This window comes from Pleurodeles waltl, chromosome 8 (genome assembly GCF_031143425.1).
Source record: "Pleurodeles waltl isolate 20211129_DDA chromosome 8, aPleWal1.hap1.20221129, whole genome shotgun sequence".
NCBI classification, from domain to species: Eukaryota; Metazoa; Chordata; class Amphibia; order Caudata; family Salamandridae; genus Pleurodeles; species Pleurodeles waltl.
The window spans coordinates 113,582,942-113,600,531 of NC_090447.1; the positions used below are offsets into that span (position 1 = coordinate 113,582,942).

General features: G+C 46.7%; 1 protein-coding gene across 1 annotated transcript in view; it reads left to right on the forward strand.

Annotated features, from left to right (window-relative positions):
* The window catches only part of DGAT2 (diacylglycerol O-acyltransferase 2), a 70,584-nt gene that overhangs the window by 43,822 nt on the left and 9,172 nt on the right, over nucleotides 1-17,590 (forward strand). Inside the window, exons 6-7 of the mRNA XM_069203877.1 lie at nucleotides 3,366-3,540; nucleotides 8,900-9,102. Coding sequence (XP_069059978.1) covers nucleotides 3,366-3,540; nucleotides 8,900-9,102 — 378 coding nt within the window. The remainder of the gene's footprint in view (nucleotides 1-3,365; nucleotides 3,541-8,899; nucleotides 9,103-17,590) is intronic.

Here is a 17,590-nt window from a genome sequence, read left to right on the forward strand (position 1 = left end):
CATTTGATACAGCTTGCATCTTGGTCCTGATGGAGGTTTTTGACTTCAAAAAGATTGTCGGAATGTTGAAGTATTCATTGTGAGTTAGTCTAGCAGTCCCCCAAAAATACTGCTTCTTCCTCGGACGCTGCCTGCATCCTTGCCCCACCAAACTTAAATTTCATGGAAAAATGTCTGAGAAGTTTATTTTAAGAGCAAGGTAGGTGCAGACTGAGACAAATCCACTTTTTGATTCTTTCCCCATGCTTCATCGTTGTAGGCTCAATTTTAACATTGACCCAGTCTTGCATGACTAGATGTCCACAGTTGGCACTTTGATATTTAAGATGCTAGTGACAATTTTAGCAATGTATACTTGCAGTTGCAAAGTGGGAGAACAAAATCAAATCCAACCAGAATAGATCAGAGGCTGTCATGGGTGGCAACACTTCCATTCGGTCTCCCATTGGTGGGCCCTGAATTGGGCATATTCATCCCTCAGAATCCAGGGCAAAAAAAGTGTGTCCTGTTTGACTGCTCACTGGTCAAATCAGCAGGATCACTCCCATGTCTAAATTCTCAGGATAATCCCTCCCCTCCCCTCCCCTCCCAATCCACTAAGAAAACCTTTGTTCAAATCTTACCAGTATGGAAATTTGCGTTATATGGGAATCGTCATCTACCTATCGGTGCCTTTAGATCATTCAAAATTCTGCATTCCATCTTATCCTTGGGAATCCTCCAACATCCCCCCCCCCCCCCCCCCCATACCCACTGTTCTAATACAGATCACCTTAAGTCTTCATTGGCTTCCAAGTGCCATACTGGCAATTTTTAAATCACTTTCTAACACCCTTCAGGTCTTTCACAACTTTGGTCCTTTACTTCGGCAGAATAAGTTCCTTGCTTATCACAAATTCTCCCCTTTACACCCAATGTGCCAACCTGCTTACAATCGTCATTTTTAAATGGGCCTGCCTTGGTGGTCACTCCCTCTTTCGTACTGCTGAACACACATTTTTCCCTCATCTTTCAATTTATAACCTCTCAAATATTTGCCTTTTCAATTTGAGTAAACCTCCTTATGGCTAGCCTGGTTCCCCAGTGCTAGGGCACCCTTATGAGTAAAATTGAGTTTATTGTTAGATTGGTGTGAAAGTGGTTATTTTATAAATGTGGGGATTGTAGGATCCACCGTTTCGGTCTGAAAACTGGTACTTACATGGTTAGTTGCATTATGGAGTGCAGGGGGTGCAAAAGTCTCATAGGCTGCATTCAAGAACAATTAGGCTTTGCATGCTTGCTTTCCTTGTAAGGAAGTAAAACCGCACTTTTGAGCAGGAGTGCTCTCTTCTAATGAATAGAGAACAGATATTTTAATAGAAAGGTAATCCTTGGCTCGTCTGGACTGGCCTCCCCACTTGAATTCAAGCACTGCTCAGTGTCATTGGGGAGGGGGAATGTGTATCATTAAGTGCAGAAGCTACAGCATCATGAACCCAAATGAGCATGATACAGGAGTGGCCTAGACATTGTGGTACATCTTATAGCTGGGGGTTTATGTAAATCGAGCCACAGAAAAATGTATGATTTGTTAATTTCTTAGTTTTCTTGTCTGTAATGGTTGCATGTGTGCCTTTTATCCACAGTGTGCCTGACCAATTGCCTTTGTCAATTCTCAGCTAGTTTGTCATTATGTGCCATTATGGGAGGAGCTGAATAGTATGCACTTTATCCTGTGCCCCTCCTCAAAAGGGGCACTCCTACCCCAACTGATGGATTACATTTTATCTGCATGGGTAGACTAGCCTCTCCAATGCTAGGGGGGCGGGGTATTGTTGTCATGGGGTAGACTAGCCTCATCTGCTGTGTAGTCTCTGCATTGGTAGACTAGCCTCTCCAGTGCTAGGGGGACATTCTGTCTGTACCAGTAGACCAGCTTAATCTGTAGGGGTGTATCCTATCTGCACAATTAGAAGCCTCATCTGTTGTGTAGTCTATCTGCATGGGTAGACCAGCTTCTCACCTTCTGGGGTGTAGTCCACCTGTACGGGTAGACCAGCATCTACACTGGTGGGTTGCCTTCTGTCAGCACAAATAATACTGGCATCTGCAATGTGACTAAGCAGAAAATCTTAACCAGCCCAGCACCAGAAAATGATTTAAAAATAGCCAGTTTGACACTTGGAAGCCAAAGAAGGCGTGATCTCGGGCCTGGCTTGGGCGTGATCTCGGGCCTGGCTTGGGCGTGATCTCGGGCCTGGCTTGGGCGTGATCTCGGGCCTGGCTTGGGCGTGATCTCGGGCCTGGCTTGGGCGTGATCTCGGGCCTGGCTTGGGCGTGATCTCGGGCCTGGCTTGGGCGTGATCTCGGGCCTGGCTTGGGCGTGATCTCGGGCCTGGCTTGGGCGTGATCTCGGGCCTGGCTTGGGCGTGATCTCGGGCCTGGCTTGGGCGTGATCTCGGGCCTGGCTTGGGCGTGATCTCGGGCCTGGCTTGGGCGTGATCTCGGGCCTGGCTTGGGCGTGATCTCGGGCCTGGCTTGGGCGTGATCTCGGGCCTGGCTTGGGCGTGATCTCGGGCCTGGCTTGGGCGTGATCTCGGGCCTGGCTTGGGCGTGATCTCGGGCCTGGCTTGGGCGTGATCTCGGGCCTGGCTTGGGCGTGATCTCAAACTGTGTTGCAGGTGCAGAGCAGCCTAGTGTAGGTGCATATACTAGGGAGGCTTTGCATCTATTTAAATTTTCCCAGAATCTCCCAAACTAAAAGGAGGCTGCGCGGCCTGGGGAAGGACTTGCATGATATACGTGTTGATGACAGAGGGTACAGAGCAGCACTCTCAGCCACATGTTTAAACTGAAGTGGGGTGAGCTGCAGACCACCATCCATGAATTCTTGGAAAGATGCAGTGGGCACTGAGCGAGTGGTGCATATACAGTATTCTGTATTGATATTTTCAGTGCTTAATTCATGAGTACATGGGGCCAGTGTTTCAAGTACCATCTGTCTGTGCTGCTGAACACCAATACTCCCTATGTTCCATTTTACCTTTCCTGTCTTAAACATGCAGTTCTGTTTTTTTATTTTCTGCCTGAAAGGGTGTTATTCCTGATTTCTATCACAGTTTCCCTGTCCTCCTCTTCAATGGTCTTTCTCTTCCTCACTGGCTTTGTCAGTCTGATTAAAAATAAATCCCATGCACACCACGTTTCTGAGGGCCCCTCTGAAAACACAACTGACCTCAATTTTACACTCCACTATGTTTGTCTGCGCTTCATTCAGTCTGACCTAAAAATTTGGAGTAATGCATTTCAGCAAATGTGCTCATGCATTGAGCATGAGCCAGTTAAAGAACATGATTTTTATTTTGTTCTTTGTCATGTTCTAGGAATATGTCCTGTGAATCGCGACACAATTGACTACATCCTATCCAAGAATGGCACTGGAAATGCAGTGGTCATTGTGGTTGGAGGAGCTGCAGAGTCGTTGGATTGCAGACCGGGAAAGCACAGAGTCACCCTGAAGGAGCGCAAGGGATTTGTGAAGCTAGCCCTGAGGCATGGGTAAGAGTTCAGCTCTGCAGGATAAGGGACTAACTGGAGTAGGTGCGCAATCTGTGATCTGCTTGGTACTAGTGCGTTTGTGGATGCAACGTATCGGCTTTGGAATTCTGCGATACCACCAACCCAGGGTGGCGCTACAGCGTGAACGTGCATTCCCCGAACTTGTTTGCATTTTTTGGATCCCTCCAGGAAATTGACCAGGCAGTGATGACATAAGGCAACTCCTTGATGGAACATTTCCTGATGCCGTTTGAAATGTACTTGGTGCTAGTGATAAATTCCTAATGAGCCTGGTCTTTACTTGAATGTATTCCTTATGTATTAGAAGCATTTGTAATCCTTGACGTCAAATGGGAGTCTGTTTTTCTGGTTCGGGTAGGATGTAAGCCACAGGCATCTCACTGTACAGAACATGGTGGCTTCTGGAGTTGCATGCAGCAGTTTGACTCCATGAATAAGTCACCCATCACAGGTTTTGAGAGGATTCAGTGCTATAACTGGGGTGTGCAGAGCACAGTTGGAATGAAAATATCAATTTGATTGGCGTTTTGGGGAGGTAAGGTGCTGGATAGGTAGACTGACATTTGATGACCTGTTTTGGGGCAAGGGTAATAGGAATAGGCGAGACACTGGTATAACTAGAGTACCAAGCTGATAAATTGGAGCGCTCTGGCATCCTGACCTTTTGAACCATGCCGTGGTAGAGGTGCACTGCAGGAGTTGTGAATACTAGCCTCTGGGGCACATTACCCTCTCCACCACAGAGAAAGAACCGGTTTAAAGTTTGAAAACAGCTGTATTTCTGTATTATATACCTTTCATCACTTGGACTCTGCAAACCACCAGTCGCCTCCCAACAAATTTAGTAATGATCTAGCGGCTGTTGTGTAGTTTGTCACTCTGTAAATGCCGAAGTCATTGTGTGGTACCCCTGCACCACCGCACGTGCAGGGGCACCGTACTATCTGCTCAACTTCATTGATAGTTTGCATCCCACCATGCCCCCAGTTTGCACTTTTGCAGCTTAAGTTCAGTATTGGCAGGAGAATGCGCCTAACGTCTTGGGCATGTGCCATGCTTGGCTGGCAGTCCAAACTCTGTTCTGCGTTTGTTTTTACCTCTTGGAGCACCTGCTTTGTTGATGTAAACCCACGTTGGCCATGCAGGGACCACCCCATATGAATAAAGTGTCAGTGTGGCATTTAATAACTTGTTTTTACAAGTAGCGCTTAAAAATGCAATGTTGGCGTTTGTTAGCGCTGTAAGTAATGGGTGTTATTACCCAAATTAATGGTACACAGGTTGCCTACTATGAAGGGATGAGTCCACCACACCCACTTTGCAACTCTTGACAGGCACGAGAGAGCATATATCAGCAGCGAGTGTTTAACTCCAGCGTGCACCTGGATTACATCAGCCACGTTGTTTCAGTAGTTTAACGTGTGAGTAGTTTCAGGCGCAGCACCGGAGACATCCAGCCTCAAAGACGTTTCCATGGCCTTAAGAGGGATTAAGGCCGACTGTGGACACCGGAATCTATGCACAAATGTTTGTAGCACCGTGGCTTTAGGACGCCTCCCAGCTGCAGCGGTGTGATGGCCCCACTAGTTAGCTTTACTGATTATGCATGCTTGTGGAAGATTTGGGGCCTGATTTGGAGGTTGTTGAAGGTGGAGAGCACTTACTCGTCACAAACGTGACTAATGTCCTGTCTGCTGCATTACCAATCCAGTATAGCCTACGGAACTTGTAATACGGTGGATGGGATGTACATCACGTTTGTGATGAAGTAACCCCTCCGACAAACTCTAAATCGGGCCTGAGTTGGAAATTACGAAATAGCGCAACAAGTTTCAGCACTGCAGTGTGTTTTTTTTTTTTTCTTTTTTTCGTTCACTATCCAGTGATTCAGTAACTAATGGACTGTGGTGCAGGATTTGGACAATGTGAACTCATTTATGTTCAGTCAAAGCTCTAGAGCAAATCTAGGAAATCTTGATCACCCTGTGATTGGTCAGTTTTTCAAGGGGTGGCAGCCGAGGTGGGGACACTTGCATCTGAGAAGCAGGGCACCTCCTGATGACTTCTTTGCCAGTACACCCTTGTCTGTAGTACATCACATGTGCAATGCTTCCCTCCCTCTGATGGGGCCATGCCCCAGGACTAATAAAGGAACACTGTCTTGTGGTCACATTGACAACATTTTGCACCAGCACAATCCATAATACAGAAATGGTCCGGCAAGCATCTGCAGCCCCTTTAATATCAGATAGCAGGAGCCACAAATATATTTTTTGCAAGATTTACTAGTCAATGTTGCTAGAGGGATTTGGCAACATATTGGGGGTTGGGGGGGGGGGGGAATGGGTTGTATAAGTGAGTCAATAAGCACCACATCTTGATATGTAAACAGTGGTCGGTGGGAGTCTGCCTTGGCTCCTATATTGGCATTCCTGGACCCCTTTTCCAGTCTTGGGTGAAGCACTGAAAGTCCTGTTACACCAATGTAGAGTGAAGGGGCCAGTCCTTAAGCTGCAGCGCTTGATGTCTCTTCTAGTACTGACCCAAATGGACTATTCCGTAAAGGTGAGCCTGCTGACATGCATCAAGAGAAAATCTTGAACTTCATCAGCTCTTCTGCATCAGCATCACCGGCACCCTGCAAAACTTGTGCTAACTGTGCAGCCCCTGCTTACATTTTTTCATTAAAAGCATGCTTGTCATGAACAGGTGAAGCCAACCAATGCATTTGGGGCCAGATTTCCTAAGTTCTTGTGTTGTCCTTGCATCATGCAAGGTGACGCAAGTCAACACATGGGCCTAAGCGAGATATACTAAGTCACACAAAGCCTCCTTGCATGGCTGTGCGTGGCTTAGTAAATCAGAGTAATGCAAGGCAGCACAAAACACTGCCTTTGGTTACTGTGTGTTGAGAATGCATTCCATGGGTGGAGCATGGGGTTTCCATACATTTGACCCTTTTGTCAGGGATGGTCTGGTAATTCCACCCGCGTCCCTCTTTTTCTCCATTATAGGTGGTCGAGAGTGTTCTGATCATTATACTCACTTCACGCTCCACATTATTTTTAACCTTGGGCTATACCCTTCATGGTTGAATAAAATTGTTATCTCTAGACTCTGGGTCTAGAGCCAATTTTAAACATCCTGATTATCACTTTCTCTTCCCCTCTTTCCAAGCTCACCTGTAGGGTCTTGGCATCATCGTGTAAAGATCTCCGGCAAAGAGCCCCACTTTGTGGGGTGCCCGTCAGACATTGCAGCGCCAGTCTGATGAGGAGCACTTCCGATGATGAAGCAGGACACTCATTTGGGTGTTTGAGGATTCTTGCTCCTAGAATTAGGACTTCCTTTTCCTTTCTTCTTGTTGGAACAGTGTATTCTGTTGTCAAGTTTCCATACATCCAACTGTGGACTTTGATGCAATTCCAGATTTACTAAAGTAAACCCAAGATTGCGTCAAAATGGTATGCCTTCATCAAAGAGGTGCAACAAGAAGAAATCTTCATTTCTCCTGGCTATTTCCTCTTTGGATTCTTTGTGCAGGCACAAAACGAATCCTGCCAATAATGCAGGCACCCTTGCACCATGACACAAGGGTGGCTACATTGGTGCTATGTAAGCACTTGGTGTGCCAGCGCAGGGAGAGAGCAGGAATGCTTTGTCTTGGTAGGTATGGCACATTCCTGTTCTCTCCCTGTCATGCAGTGTAGCAAGTTGTCTTGTTGAAATGTGACAATTTGATAAATATGGCTCTTGTGCTTTAAAGAACTTAAATCAACTCCTTTCAAAAACACAACCTATCTGCGAACCACAAATCACAAGACGCTGGACAGCAAACACTATTAAAAAAAACATAAGCGGCATAAAACCCATGTATAAAAAAATTAAAAAAAATTGCTGATTCGAGAACTTGCTCACATTTCAGAAGAAACTTAGCTGAAGCCTCGACCCTTTTAAGCTTTTCAAAATATACCAAAAAGGCGGAAAAGCACTAGAGCCTCCTGTTGTACACTGCATGGAAATGTGCGGCACTGTCAGCCAGTTCAACAAGCTAGATCAACTTTACGACTGACCCTCCACGTGTCCTTCACTAAAATCCACTCCAACAATACCTTTCCCAGCATCAACAGCCAAGACTATTCTCACAAGGCTTTGCATCTTTTCGAAAAGGCTCACATGTAAGCCCAACCACCACCAGCAGCTGTTACTTGCTTAAAACAAGGCAGATTAAGCCAGCTTGGACTATGACTATCTTGCAAACTGATAGTGCCCCCCCACTACTTAACTAAAGACTATTTACGGTAGCAGTCCTTAGCTTTACACAAAGAACCACTCGATCTCTGGTGCCAGCAATCAAGTTGCCTTATTGTTCAGCCCTTTAGACAGGCACTCAAGCTGTGCTTCCTGAGGTAACAGGCTTTGTGGCTGTAGGTTTCTGGTGCTACCAGAAGAGGTTCTGCTCATTCAGGTGAGCTCCAGGTTCCAAATCCATTGGACCTGCATTAATCCCCAAAGCTCCATCCTGGCCTCTGTGATACAAAATATGTACTTGGATTCCTCCTGGCGGATGTTGGATTCATCGTAGTGAGGTTGTCTGCTTAACTCAAAGGTTTTACATTGCCTCACTACAGCGAAGTCCTACGTGTTGTGGGCTTACCTGGATATCATACCCTAGAAGGAAAGTTTGTGCTCATCGCCCGTGACAACCAACCAGTGCAGTGCTAGCACAGCAACGAACATAAATGGTTTCACCCCCACAGGTTTAACAGTGCTCAAAATCCGAGGTTACACGCAGATGATGGGCTTAAAACATAATGCAAAAAAGACAACAAACCTTAACAACTATTGCTGCTATGCAAGATGAAGTAGCTTTTTCTGAATTCATAACTGGAAGTGTAGTCTCCGTAAGTAGAGCCCTGTTCTGGGCATCAGAACAACATTGACCCTCTTCAATGCCCCATGTGCAGCAGCATTTAATTGAGGGATTGAGTTTTAACAAGATCTTTTTTTTAACAAATGTGCCACTGTTACACACTCAATTATGGGAGCAGGTGTGAGGTCATCCTGTTAATTTAGGTAAATATCCCTCCGGTTTTGTTCACAGTACCTGGGACACAATACATGTACCTAATTGAAAATTATATTTGTACCATCATTATTCAGCATTCTGTTGCTGTGGGCACACTTAAGAACTTTGGACACAGTAGACTTCACTTTTTGAAAGGACACCTCATATTTTGTTCTCCCTCAAACTGAATGCAATGTTTTGCTTCGTAAAATGCTTCATTCTGCGTTATTACACTAGTAGGATAATTACTCATTTGTTTTGTTTAATTAGGGCAGACCTTGTTCCACTGTATTCATTTGGAGAAAATGACGCCTACAAACAGATCATCTTTGAAGAAGAATCCTGGGGGCGATGGGTACAGAAGAAATTTCAGAAGCATGTTGGTTTTGCCCCTTGCATCTTCCATGGCTGTGGTCTCTTCTCATCCAGTAGCTGGGGCTTGGTACCCTATGCTAATCCCATCACTACTGTTGGTAAGTTTCCATTTTTAAGTTGACTGAGTTAATTTAAGAGGTTTCAAGGCCAAAGAGGTAAGTTGCATAATTGGGCTAGGATGCAATGATGGTCCTTCTATTTAGGAGTGGCTTATAGTTACAGTAGTCTGCAGAAAGAAAAGGGAAGGTAAGGCTGTCCATTTGCTTCGTCAGAATATCATGTTTGCGGTCATGGGCATTTCTTTGACATTTTTTCACTGCAGTATTCATTTTGCCTTGAAGTTCTGGTCCTCAACTGAATCGTTCAGTTTTACAAGAGTGGAGCACATCCACATCTGTGCTTCAACTCTTCTAAAGCCCTGATCCCACTGCACTCTGCCTACAATGCTCAATAGTGCTTTTCCTATTAAATAATTTCCTTGCTGCTTACAATTCTGCTTTTGAATCAAATGTTTCACAAGTCTGCAAGGTCTTCTATGGTCTGCTACTTTTAAAATTACTTTTTTGTGTCATGGCTAGGTTGCCATTGGCTGCAGCACTTGCATGGAATATCCCACTTCCTTGCATGTCAAGGGTCTCGGTTTTGAGATCAAGGGTGCCAAATGGTGCCTGCAAAGGTTTCTGTGAGAAATTGCCTAACATCAAGAGGTGTACAATTCCAAAGATTGGGACTGGGACACTCAGTTTTGGCCTGTTCCTGCCATAAAGTACATTGGAGGAGTGGAATACGTTGGTTCCCGCCTACTCATATGGCCAGGTCTGGCCTATTTAGACACCTTAAAGAAAGCTCTTAACTTAAGACTGCATCATTTAGAAGGTGGTGGATGGCCTGCCAGGCCAACAGAAAATAGGGGCGCTGCTTCCTAGCAGACCACCTGCCTGAACATTAAACCTTCAGAACAATTTGTTGCTGCTTGAATAGCAGAATAGTCTACCAAATGGGTGCCATGCTGTGGGGCTGTGAGAAGGTGCCTCTTTGGGCATGGTTAGTCCCCCGTAATTTGACTGGTATTTGATGTGGTTTCAAAGTTTAGTTCCCAGGGCCCCTGCCAAGCAGGTTCCCTAGGCCAGATCCCTTTCCCAAAACTGTTGATGCACTGTCACAATTGGCAATGCCTTTAATTGCCACTAAGTCCCTAGTAAAGTGTACTTGGGTACCCGGGGCATGGGGCCACTAAGGGTAGGCCCCTGAGGGCAACAGCAGATTATGCCACCCTCCGGGACCATGCATCCATGTACACTGCCATTGCAGGCAGTGTTCTGGTGCAATCCTAAAATGCAAAACTGACATGGCTTGTGACTTGTACACTACACACTGCATGCAATATAGGTAAGCCACCCCTCTGACAGGCCTTCCAGCCCTAAGGAAGGGTACATTATAATGCTTGTGGGGGGCATGGATGCATGAGCAATATGCCTCTACTGTGTCCTTGTCAAACTTGAGACAGTCTGTGAATAGAGCAGCCATTTTAAATGCATGTGCTGAACCGTGGCCAGTACAAGTTTCACAACTACATGATGCACCCCCCCCCCCCCCCTCCCAAAAAGCCCTGGGTTGTTTGATATCAAAACAAATCAGAATAATAAATCCAAACTGGTACCAGTATTGGATTTATTGCAAAATGTACCCAGGGGCAATCTAAGAGGTGACCCCATCCCTGCAAAAGCCAACTAACTCTGTGACTAGCCAGCAACCATGGCAAAGTGCCTTTGTGCTGGGTTCAGAAAACAAAGCCTTTCCTGTGTGGAGTTGTTACACCTCCCCCAGGAATGTGTAAAGCCCTCCCTGTGAGCTTCAAAGTGCTTACTGCCCTAGAAACTCAACCCCCAGCCCTGCTGCTAGTAGCAGATGACTTCCTGTAGGAGGCTGGACTGGCTTGTAGTGAGTACCAAGGGGTACTTACACCTTGCACCAGGCCCAGTTATCCCTTATTAGTGTATAGGGTGTCTAGCAGCTTAGGCTGATAGATAATGGTAGCTTAGCAGAGCAGCTTAGGCTGAACTAGGAGACGAGTGAAGCTCCTACAGTACCACTAGTGTCATATGCACAATATCATAAGAAAACACAATACACAGATATACTAAAAATAAAGGTACTTTATTTTTATGACAATATGCCAAAAGTATCTCAGTGAGTACCCTCAGTATGAGGATAGCAAATATACACAAGATATATGTACACAATACCAAAATATGCAGTAATAGTCTTAGAAAACAGTGCAAACAATGTATAGTTACAATAGGATGCAATGGGGACACATAGGGATAGGGGCAACAGAAACCATATACTCCAAAAGTGGAATGCGAACCACGAATGGACCCCAAACCTTTGTGACCTTGTAGAGGGTCGCTGGGACTGTAAGAAAACAGTTAGGGTTAGAAAAATAGCCCACCCCAAGACCCTGAAAAGTGAGTGCAAAGTGCACTAAAGTTCCCCAAAGGACATAGAAGTCGTGATAGGGGAATTCTGCAGGAAAGACACAAATCAGCAATGCAACAACGATGGATTTCCAAACGAGGGTACCTGTGGAACAAGGGGACCAAGTCCAAAAGTCACAAGCAAGTCGGAGATGGGCAGATGCCCAGGAAATGCCAGCTGTGGGTGCAAAGAAGCTGCTACTGGACAGTAGAAGCTGAAGATTCTGCAGGAACGACAAGGGCTAGGAACTTCCCCTTTGGAGGACGGATCCCTCACGCCGTGGAGAGTCGTGCAGAAGTGTTTTCCTGAAGAAAGACCGCCAACAAGCCTTGCTAGCTGCAAATCGTGCGGTTAGGGTTTTTGGATGCTGCTGTGGCCCAGGAGGGACCAGGATGTCGCCAATTGCGTCTGGGGACAGAGGGGCCGTCGAGCAAGACCAAGAGCCCTCTCAGAAGCAGGCAGCACCCGCAGAAGTGCCGGAACAGGCACTACAAAGTGGAGTGAAACAGTGCTCACCCGAAGTCGCACAAAGGAGTCCCACGTTGCCGGAGGACAACTTAGGAGGTCGTGCAATGCAGGTTAGAGTGCCGTGGACCCAGGCTGGACTGTGAACAAAGGATTTCTGCTGGAAGTGCACAGAGGCCGGAGTAGCTGCAAAAGTCGCGGTTCCCAGCAATGCAGTCTGGCGTGGGGAGGCAAGGATTTACCTCCACCAAACTTGGACTGAAGAGTCACTGGACTGTGGGAGTCACTTGGACAGAGTTGCTGGATTCAAGGGACCTCGCTCGTCGTGCTGAGAGGAGACCCAGGGTACCGGTGATGCAGTTCTTTGGTGCCTGCAGTTGCAGGGGGACGATTCCGTCGACCCACAGGAGATTTCTTCGGAGCTTCTAGTGCAGAGAGGAGGCAGACTACCCCCACAGCATGCACCACCAGGAAAGCAGTCGAGAAGGCGGCAGGATCAGCGTTACAGAGTTGCAGTAGTCTTTGCTACTTTGTTGCAGTTTTGCAGGCTTCCAGCGCGGTCAGCAGTCGATTCCTTGGCAGAAGGTGAAGAGAGAGATGCAGAGGAACTAGGATGAGCTCTTGCATTCGTTATCTAAGGAATCCCCAAAGACAGAGACCCTAAATAGCCAGAAAAGAGGGTTTGGCTACTTAGGAGAGAGGATAGGCTAGCAACACCTGAAGGAGCCTATCAAAAGGAGTCTCTGACGTCACCTGCTGGCACTGGCCACTCAGAGCAGTCCAGTGTGCCAGCAGCACCTCTGTTTCCAAGATGGTAGAGGTCTGGAGCACACTGGAGGAGCTCTGGGCACCTCCCAGGGGAGGTGCAGGTCAGGGGAGTGGTCACTCCCCTTTCCTTTGTCCAGTTTCGCGCCAGAGCAGGGCTGAGGGGTCCCTGAACCGGTGTAGACTGGCTTATGCAGTAATGGGCACCATGTGTGCCCATGAAAGCATTTCCAGAGGCTGGGGGAGGCTACTCCTCCCCTGCCTTCACACCATTTTCCAAAGGGAGAGGGTGTAACACCCTCTCTCTGAGGAAGTCCTTTGTTCTGCCATCCTGGGCCAAGCCTGGCTGGACCCCAGGAGGGCAGAAACCTGTCTGAGGGATTGGCAGCAGCAGCAGCTGCAGTGAAACCCCGGGAAAGGCAGTTTGGCAGTACCCAGGTCTGAGCTACAGACCTGTGGGATCATGGGATTGTGCCAACTATGCCAGGAAGGCATAGAGGGGGCAATGCCATGATCATAGACATGTTACATGGCCATATTCGGAGTTACCATTGTGAAGCTACATATAGGTAGTGACCTACATGTAGTGCACGCGTGTAATGGTGTCCCCGCACTCACAAAGTCTGGGGAATTGGCCCTGAACAATGTGGGGGCACCTTGGCTAGTGCCAGGGTGCCCACACACTGAGTAACTTAGCACCCAACCTTTACCAGGTAAAGGTTAGACATATAGGTGACTTATAAGTTACTTAAGTGCAGTGTAAAATGGCTGTGAAATAACGTGGACGTTATTTCACTCGGGCTGCAGTGGCAGGCCTGTGTAAGAATTGTCAGAGCTCCCTATGGGTGGCAAAAGAAATGCTGCAGCCCATAGGGATCTCCTGGAACCCCAATACCCTGGGTCCCTCAGTACCATATACTAGGGAATTATAAGGGTGTTACAGTATGCCAATGTAAATTGGTAAAATTGGTCACTAGCCTGTTAGTGACAATTTGTAAAGAGCGCATAACCACTGAGGTTCTGGTTAGCAGAGCATCAGTGACACAGTTAGGCATCACACAGGGAACACATACCTATAGGTCACAAACTTATGAGCACTGGGGTCCTGACTAGCAGGGTCCCAGTGACACATAACAAACATACTGAAAACATAGGGTTTTCACTATGAGCACTGGGCCCTGGCTAGCAGGATACCAGTGAGACAGTGAAAACACCCTGACATACACTCACAAACAGGCCAAAAGTGGGGGTAACAAGGCTAGAAAGAGGCTACTTTCTCACACTTCCCCCATTGCAAACCAACACTTTTGGCAGGAGCAACAGTGGGCAAATGCACAAAGGACAGGAGTGGCCACCCCCAGCCTGTGCCATCCATAAGGTGTTGCATGCAAGGTGACTCCTCCATTTCATTTTCCTCCATCTTGCATAGTAAGAAAATAGACAATCGGGAACAGGGAAGTGACCTCTGACCACAGGAAGTGGTCACATAGTAGGTATAGTGACCCTAAGGTAGATGACTCATTGTTTATTACTAGGAACTCCCCTAAGCACCCACTACATGCAGTATTTAGTGGGCACCACTAGCCCTGCAGATCAGCTTCCAAGGACACAAGAAGGCCAGCAACAAAAGACCCAAGGCTGAGAAGAGAAGTTCTGCTGTGCAAAGAAAAAGGTGCCAAACCCTGCCTGCCTGCTGCATGCAGGACTCTACAACCACCGTTGAGGGGTTGACTGGACACTGGACGGACTCTACAAAACACCAGAGGACCTCCAACTTTCTGAAAATTGCCAAGGACCTCCCTCCAGATTGAAGGCATCACTCCCTGCAACAAAGAAGCGAAGACCAGTGAAGTCTAGTTTACTGGCTGGCTGCTTACCAAGGAAATGGACACAGCAGCCAAACCAAATTCCACTCTATGGACCTAGAGAACAAACCCTGCAGGTGTGCCAAGTTTGGCACTCATCTCCAGTGGCTGAACAGTGCAATAGCCAGGGTTAGTAGTGGACCCCCAACAGCGGGCATCCTGAAGAAAAGTCTACTGTAGAACCTTTCAGGACCAGAAACAGGCTCCAGTCGAGGGACTTATGGACATGTAAGAAAACCCCACCTGAGTGGCCCTGTTGACCTGCAATCCACCCTCAAAGTGACCTGGTTCCAAGGGGCCCCTTTAAGCACAGCTCTTGGCTCACCTATCTGCTCTCAGCCTCCCTGGCCCCTGCACTGGAGAAACAGTTGTGCTCTAAAGGTCCCCCACCCCTGGCAACCTATACATTCCAAGGGGACATACAAGATTAACCTCGAAGTCCGCCTGTGCAGTGTTTTCTCAAGTTGTCCCCTTCTGTGGTCCTGCTTCTGCTCCAAGGACTTTTAGCAGGTGCTCCTGCTGGAACCAGGAGCTGCCCAAACTTCTCTGGCTGGTCCACAGGACATCTCGATGACCTCAGCCTAAAACCAAAAGGAGACATTAGTAAACACATTGCCTAATTTTATATGCATTTTTTACGTTTTTTCTCCCATGGTGGGTAACTATGCACAGAAACAAGACACTTTCTAAACGTTGAAAAATCATAACTTAAGTACTTACATGATTTTGATCTTGGTTTTAAAAATGTATAAAAATCTATTTATACATTATAATTTACTTCTGTAAATGTCTCATTATTTTGTGTCCATATTTATTGTTACTGGGAGTACAACAAATGCTTAGCATTTCTCCAAGCTTGGCCTAACTGCTCTACCAAGCTACCACAACAATTAGAGCATTAGGTGGTCTAGTTTTTACCTCTGTAAACCAAGATGGGGTTCCTTGGACTCGTCATTTTGTACACTATATAGAAAGCTGGCCTCCTAAAGGGGACTGCTTGCTAACCTTGTTTTCAACAATGAACTCAACACTGTAATTGAACCCAAATACCTTTGAGGCATTCCCCCCCCCGCCCCCCCCCCACACACTTAAATCTAGTGGTTGCCCGCCCTTGATAGGGCAGGGTGCGTGCTTTCACTATGACCTCATGGCACAGGGACTGGGAGGCCCTCAGTTTAAGGGATCCTGATACTTATTCTAAGTGTGAGAACGCCAAAGTTCCTGGGCAGGACATGTGTGTGCCAATACTGTAACCGACCCAGAGTGTTAGGCTAACCTTCCCCTACTGTACAGCGCACAGTAGCACTGTACTACGGGCACTGAAGGGTCCTGGCTGGTAGCCGGTCATGTTTGGTTTCTGCAATATATTCTCAAAGGCAGTGAAATCGAACAAAACAGTATTTCCATCTATTGATGATACATGTCGACGAAAGCGTGCTTTCACATTTCTAGTACATTTTACTATTGCTAATGGAAATAGACATGGTCTTGTACATCTGAAGGATCGCCTAGTTGGAACGGTGATATTGCAATCTTATGCCTGCAAACCTTACATTATTTGCAGTATTCCTGGCGGCGTTGCGCCACCTAGTGGCAAACCTATAAACTCAATGTTGACTAGCCCAGAGCATTAAAATGCATTTTCTTTGGATAATTAGCTATTAGCTGGCTCTCGAGCTCAAAGTCCACATTTCCCTGACTCTCGTTTCTTCCAGTGATTTGGGGCCTTTGAACTACATGAACCAGCAGGACGAGTAGTGCTTGGATGGTCTTTAGAATTTCCTGGGGGGACCCATCGTCTTCGCGTGACTGGCAGTGAGTAGGTCAGCAATTGCAGCTGCACCTTTTCCCCTTGAAATTTCATTCTTGCAAGGCCCTGCCTTATAGTTTAAGGTAGTCGGTGTTATAAAAAAAAATGACCCCCTCTCTTCTGGTGTCTTTACTACGAAGACCTGTACAGGTCGGAGTTCTCGGATGCAAAGGCATCTAATATTTCTAGGGAGTGTTTAAGTTCTCCCCCCCCCCCCCCCCTCCCCCCCCCGGTCATTTAATCCCGGGGTAGACACTTTTGCCTGTGTTTGGTGCAGTTGGACAGTGAGAAAACGGACTGCTTTCTGCCCATGCTTAGTGTCTCCTAATTAATAATTGCTCTGTGTGAAAAGAACATTTATCGGTTTCCTATTTGTTTGGAAGCAGGGGTGTGTTGGCTGTACAGAACAGTCTGTACCTCGATTGCAGCCTCAAGTAATGCTTGTTTATATTGAGTTTATCGTCAGTAAGGCCGAGTCGTGCATTATAAGCCCGCTCAACGTGATCGTGCTCTGTGCTATCAGAATGCATCATCAGTATTTTATCATGAAGGCGATTCGGTGTCTGGTCCTGGCATCTGACTGTTCGTCAGCGTAGCCAGGACTAGCAGTGAAATCATGGTCTCCCAGTAAGTCATTGCAGAATTGCTCTGCCCGCAACATTAGCCCTTCCCTGTTGGTCCAGAATTGTCCAGTGCAGGGCCAGAAGCCAGATTTCAGTCCCTACCTCCTTCCAGCACTAAAAAAAAAAAAAAAACGAAATTATGTCAATACTCCACGGAGTTGATAAAAAAGGAATCTCCAGCAATACGAGTCTATGAAACTATAATCATCCCAATGTAAAGGCTAGGAATGGGGTTATTTCAAGGTATGTTTTCATCAGACTTTTTGTAGTGTGTTCGTGATGTCATTGTAGTATTGTTTGGCTTGCATCAATTCAGCACCATAACTTTGCCTCAATAACCAAGACTGGGTCCTACAATTTCTGAGTAAACAGTGTGTTCTGTTAAAATGCTGTGGACCTCCATACAAGCAAAGTGAAAACAAAGGTCCCTATTGTACAGTTTTCTAAGAACTATAAATCTTGCCTATAAGATCAATAGAACCTTTTGCTATAAAATGGCAGTGATGGACCTAACATGTACAAAGGATCATCACGTTCAGGGAATGTTCTGTTGCGCATACCACGTGAGTCTCTAGCAATC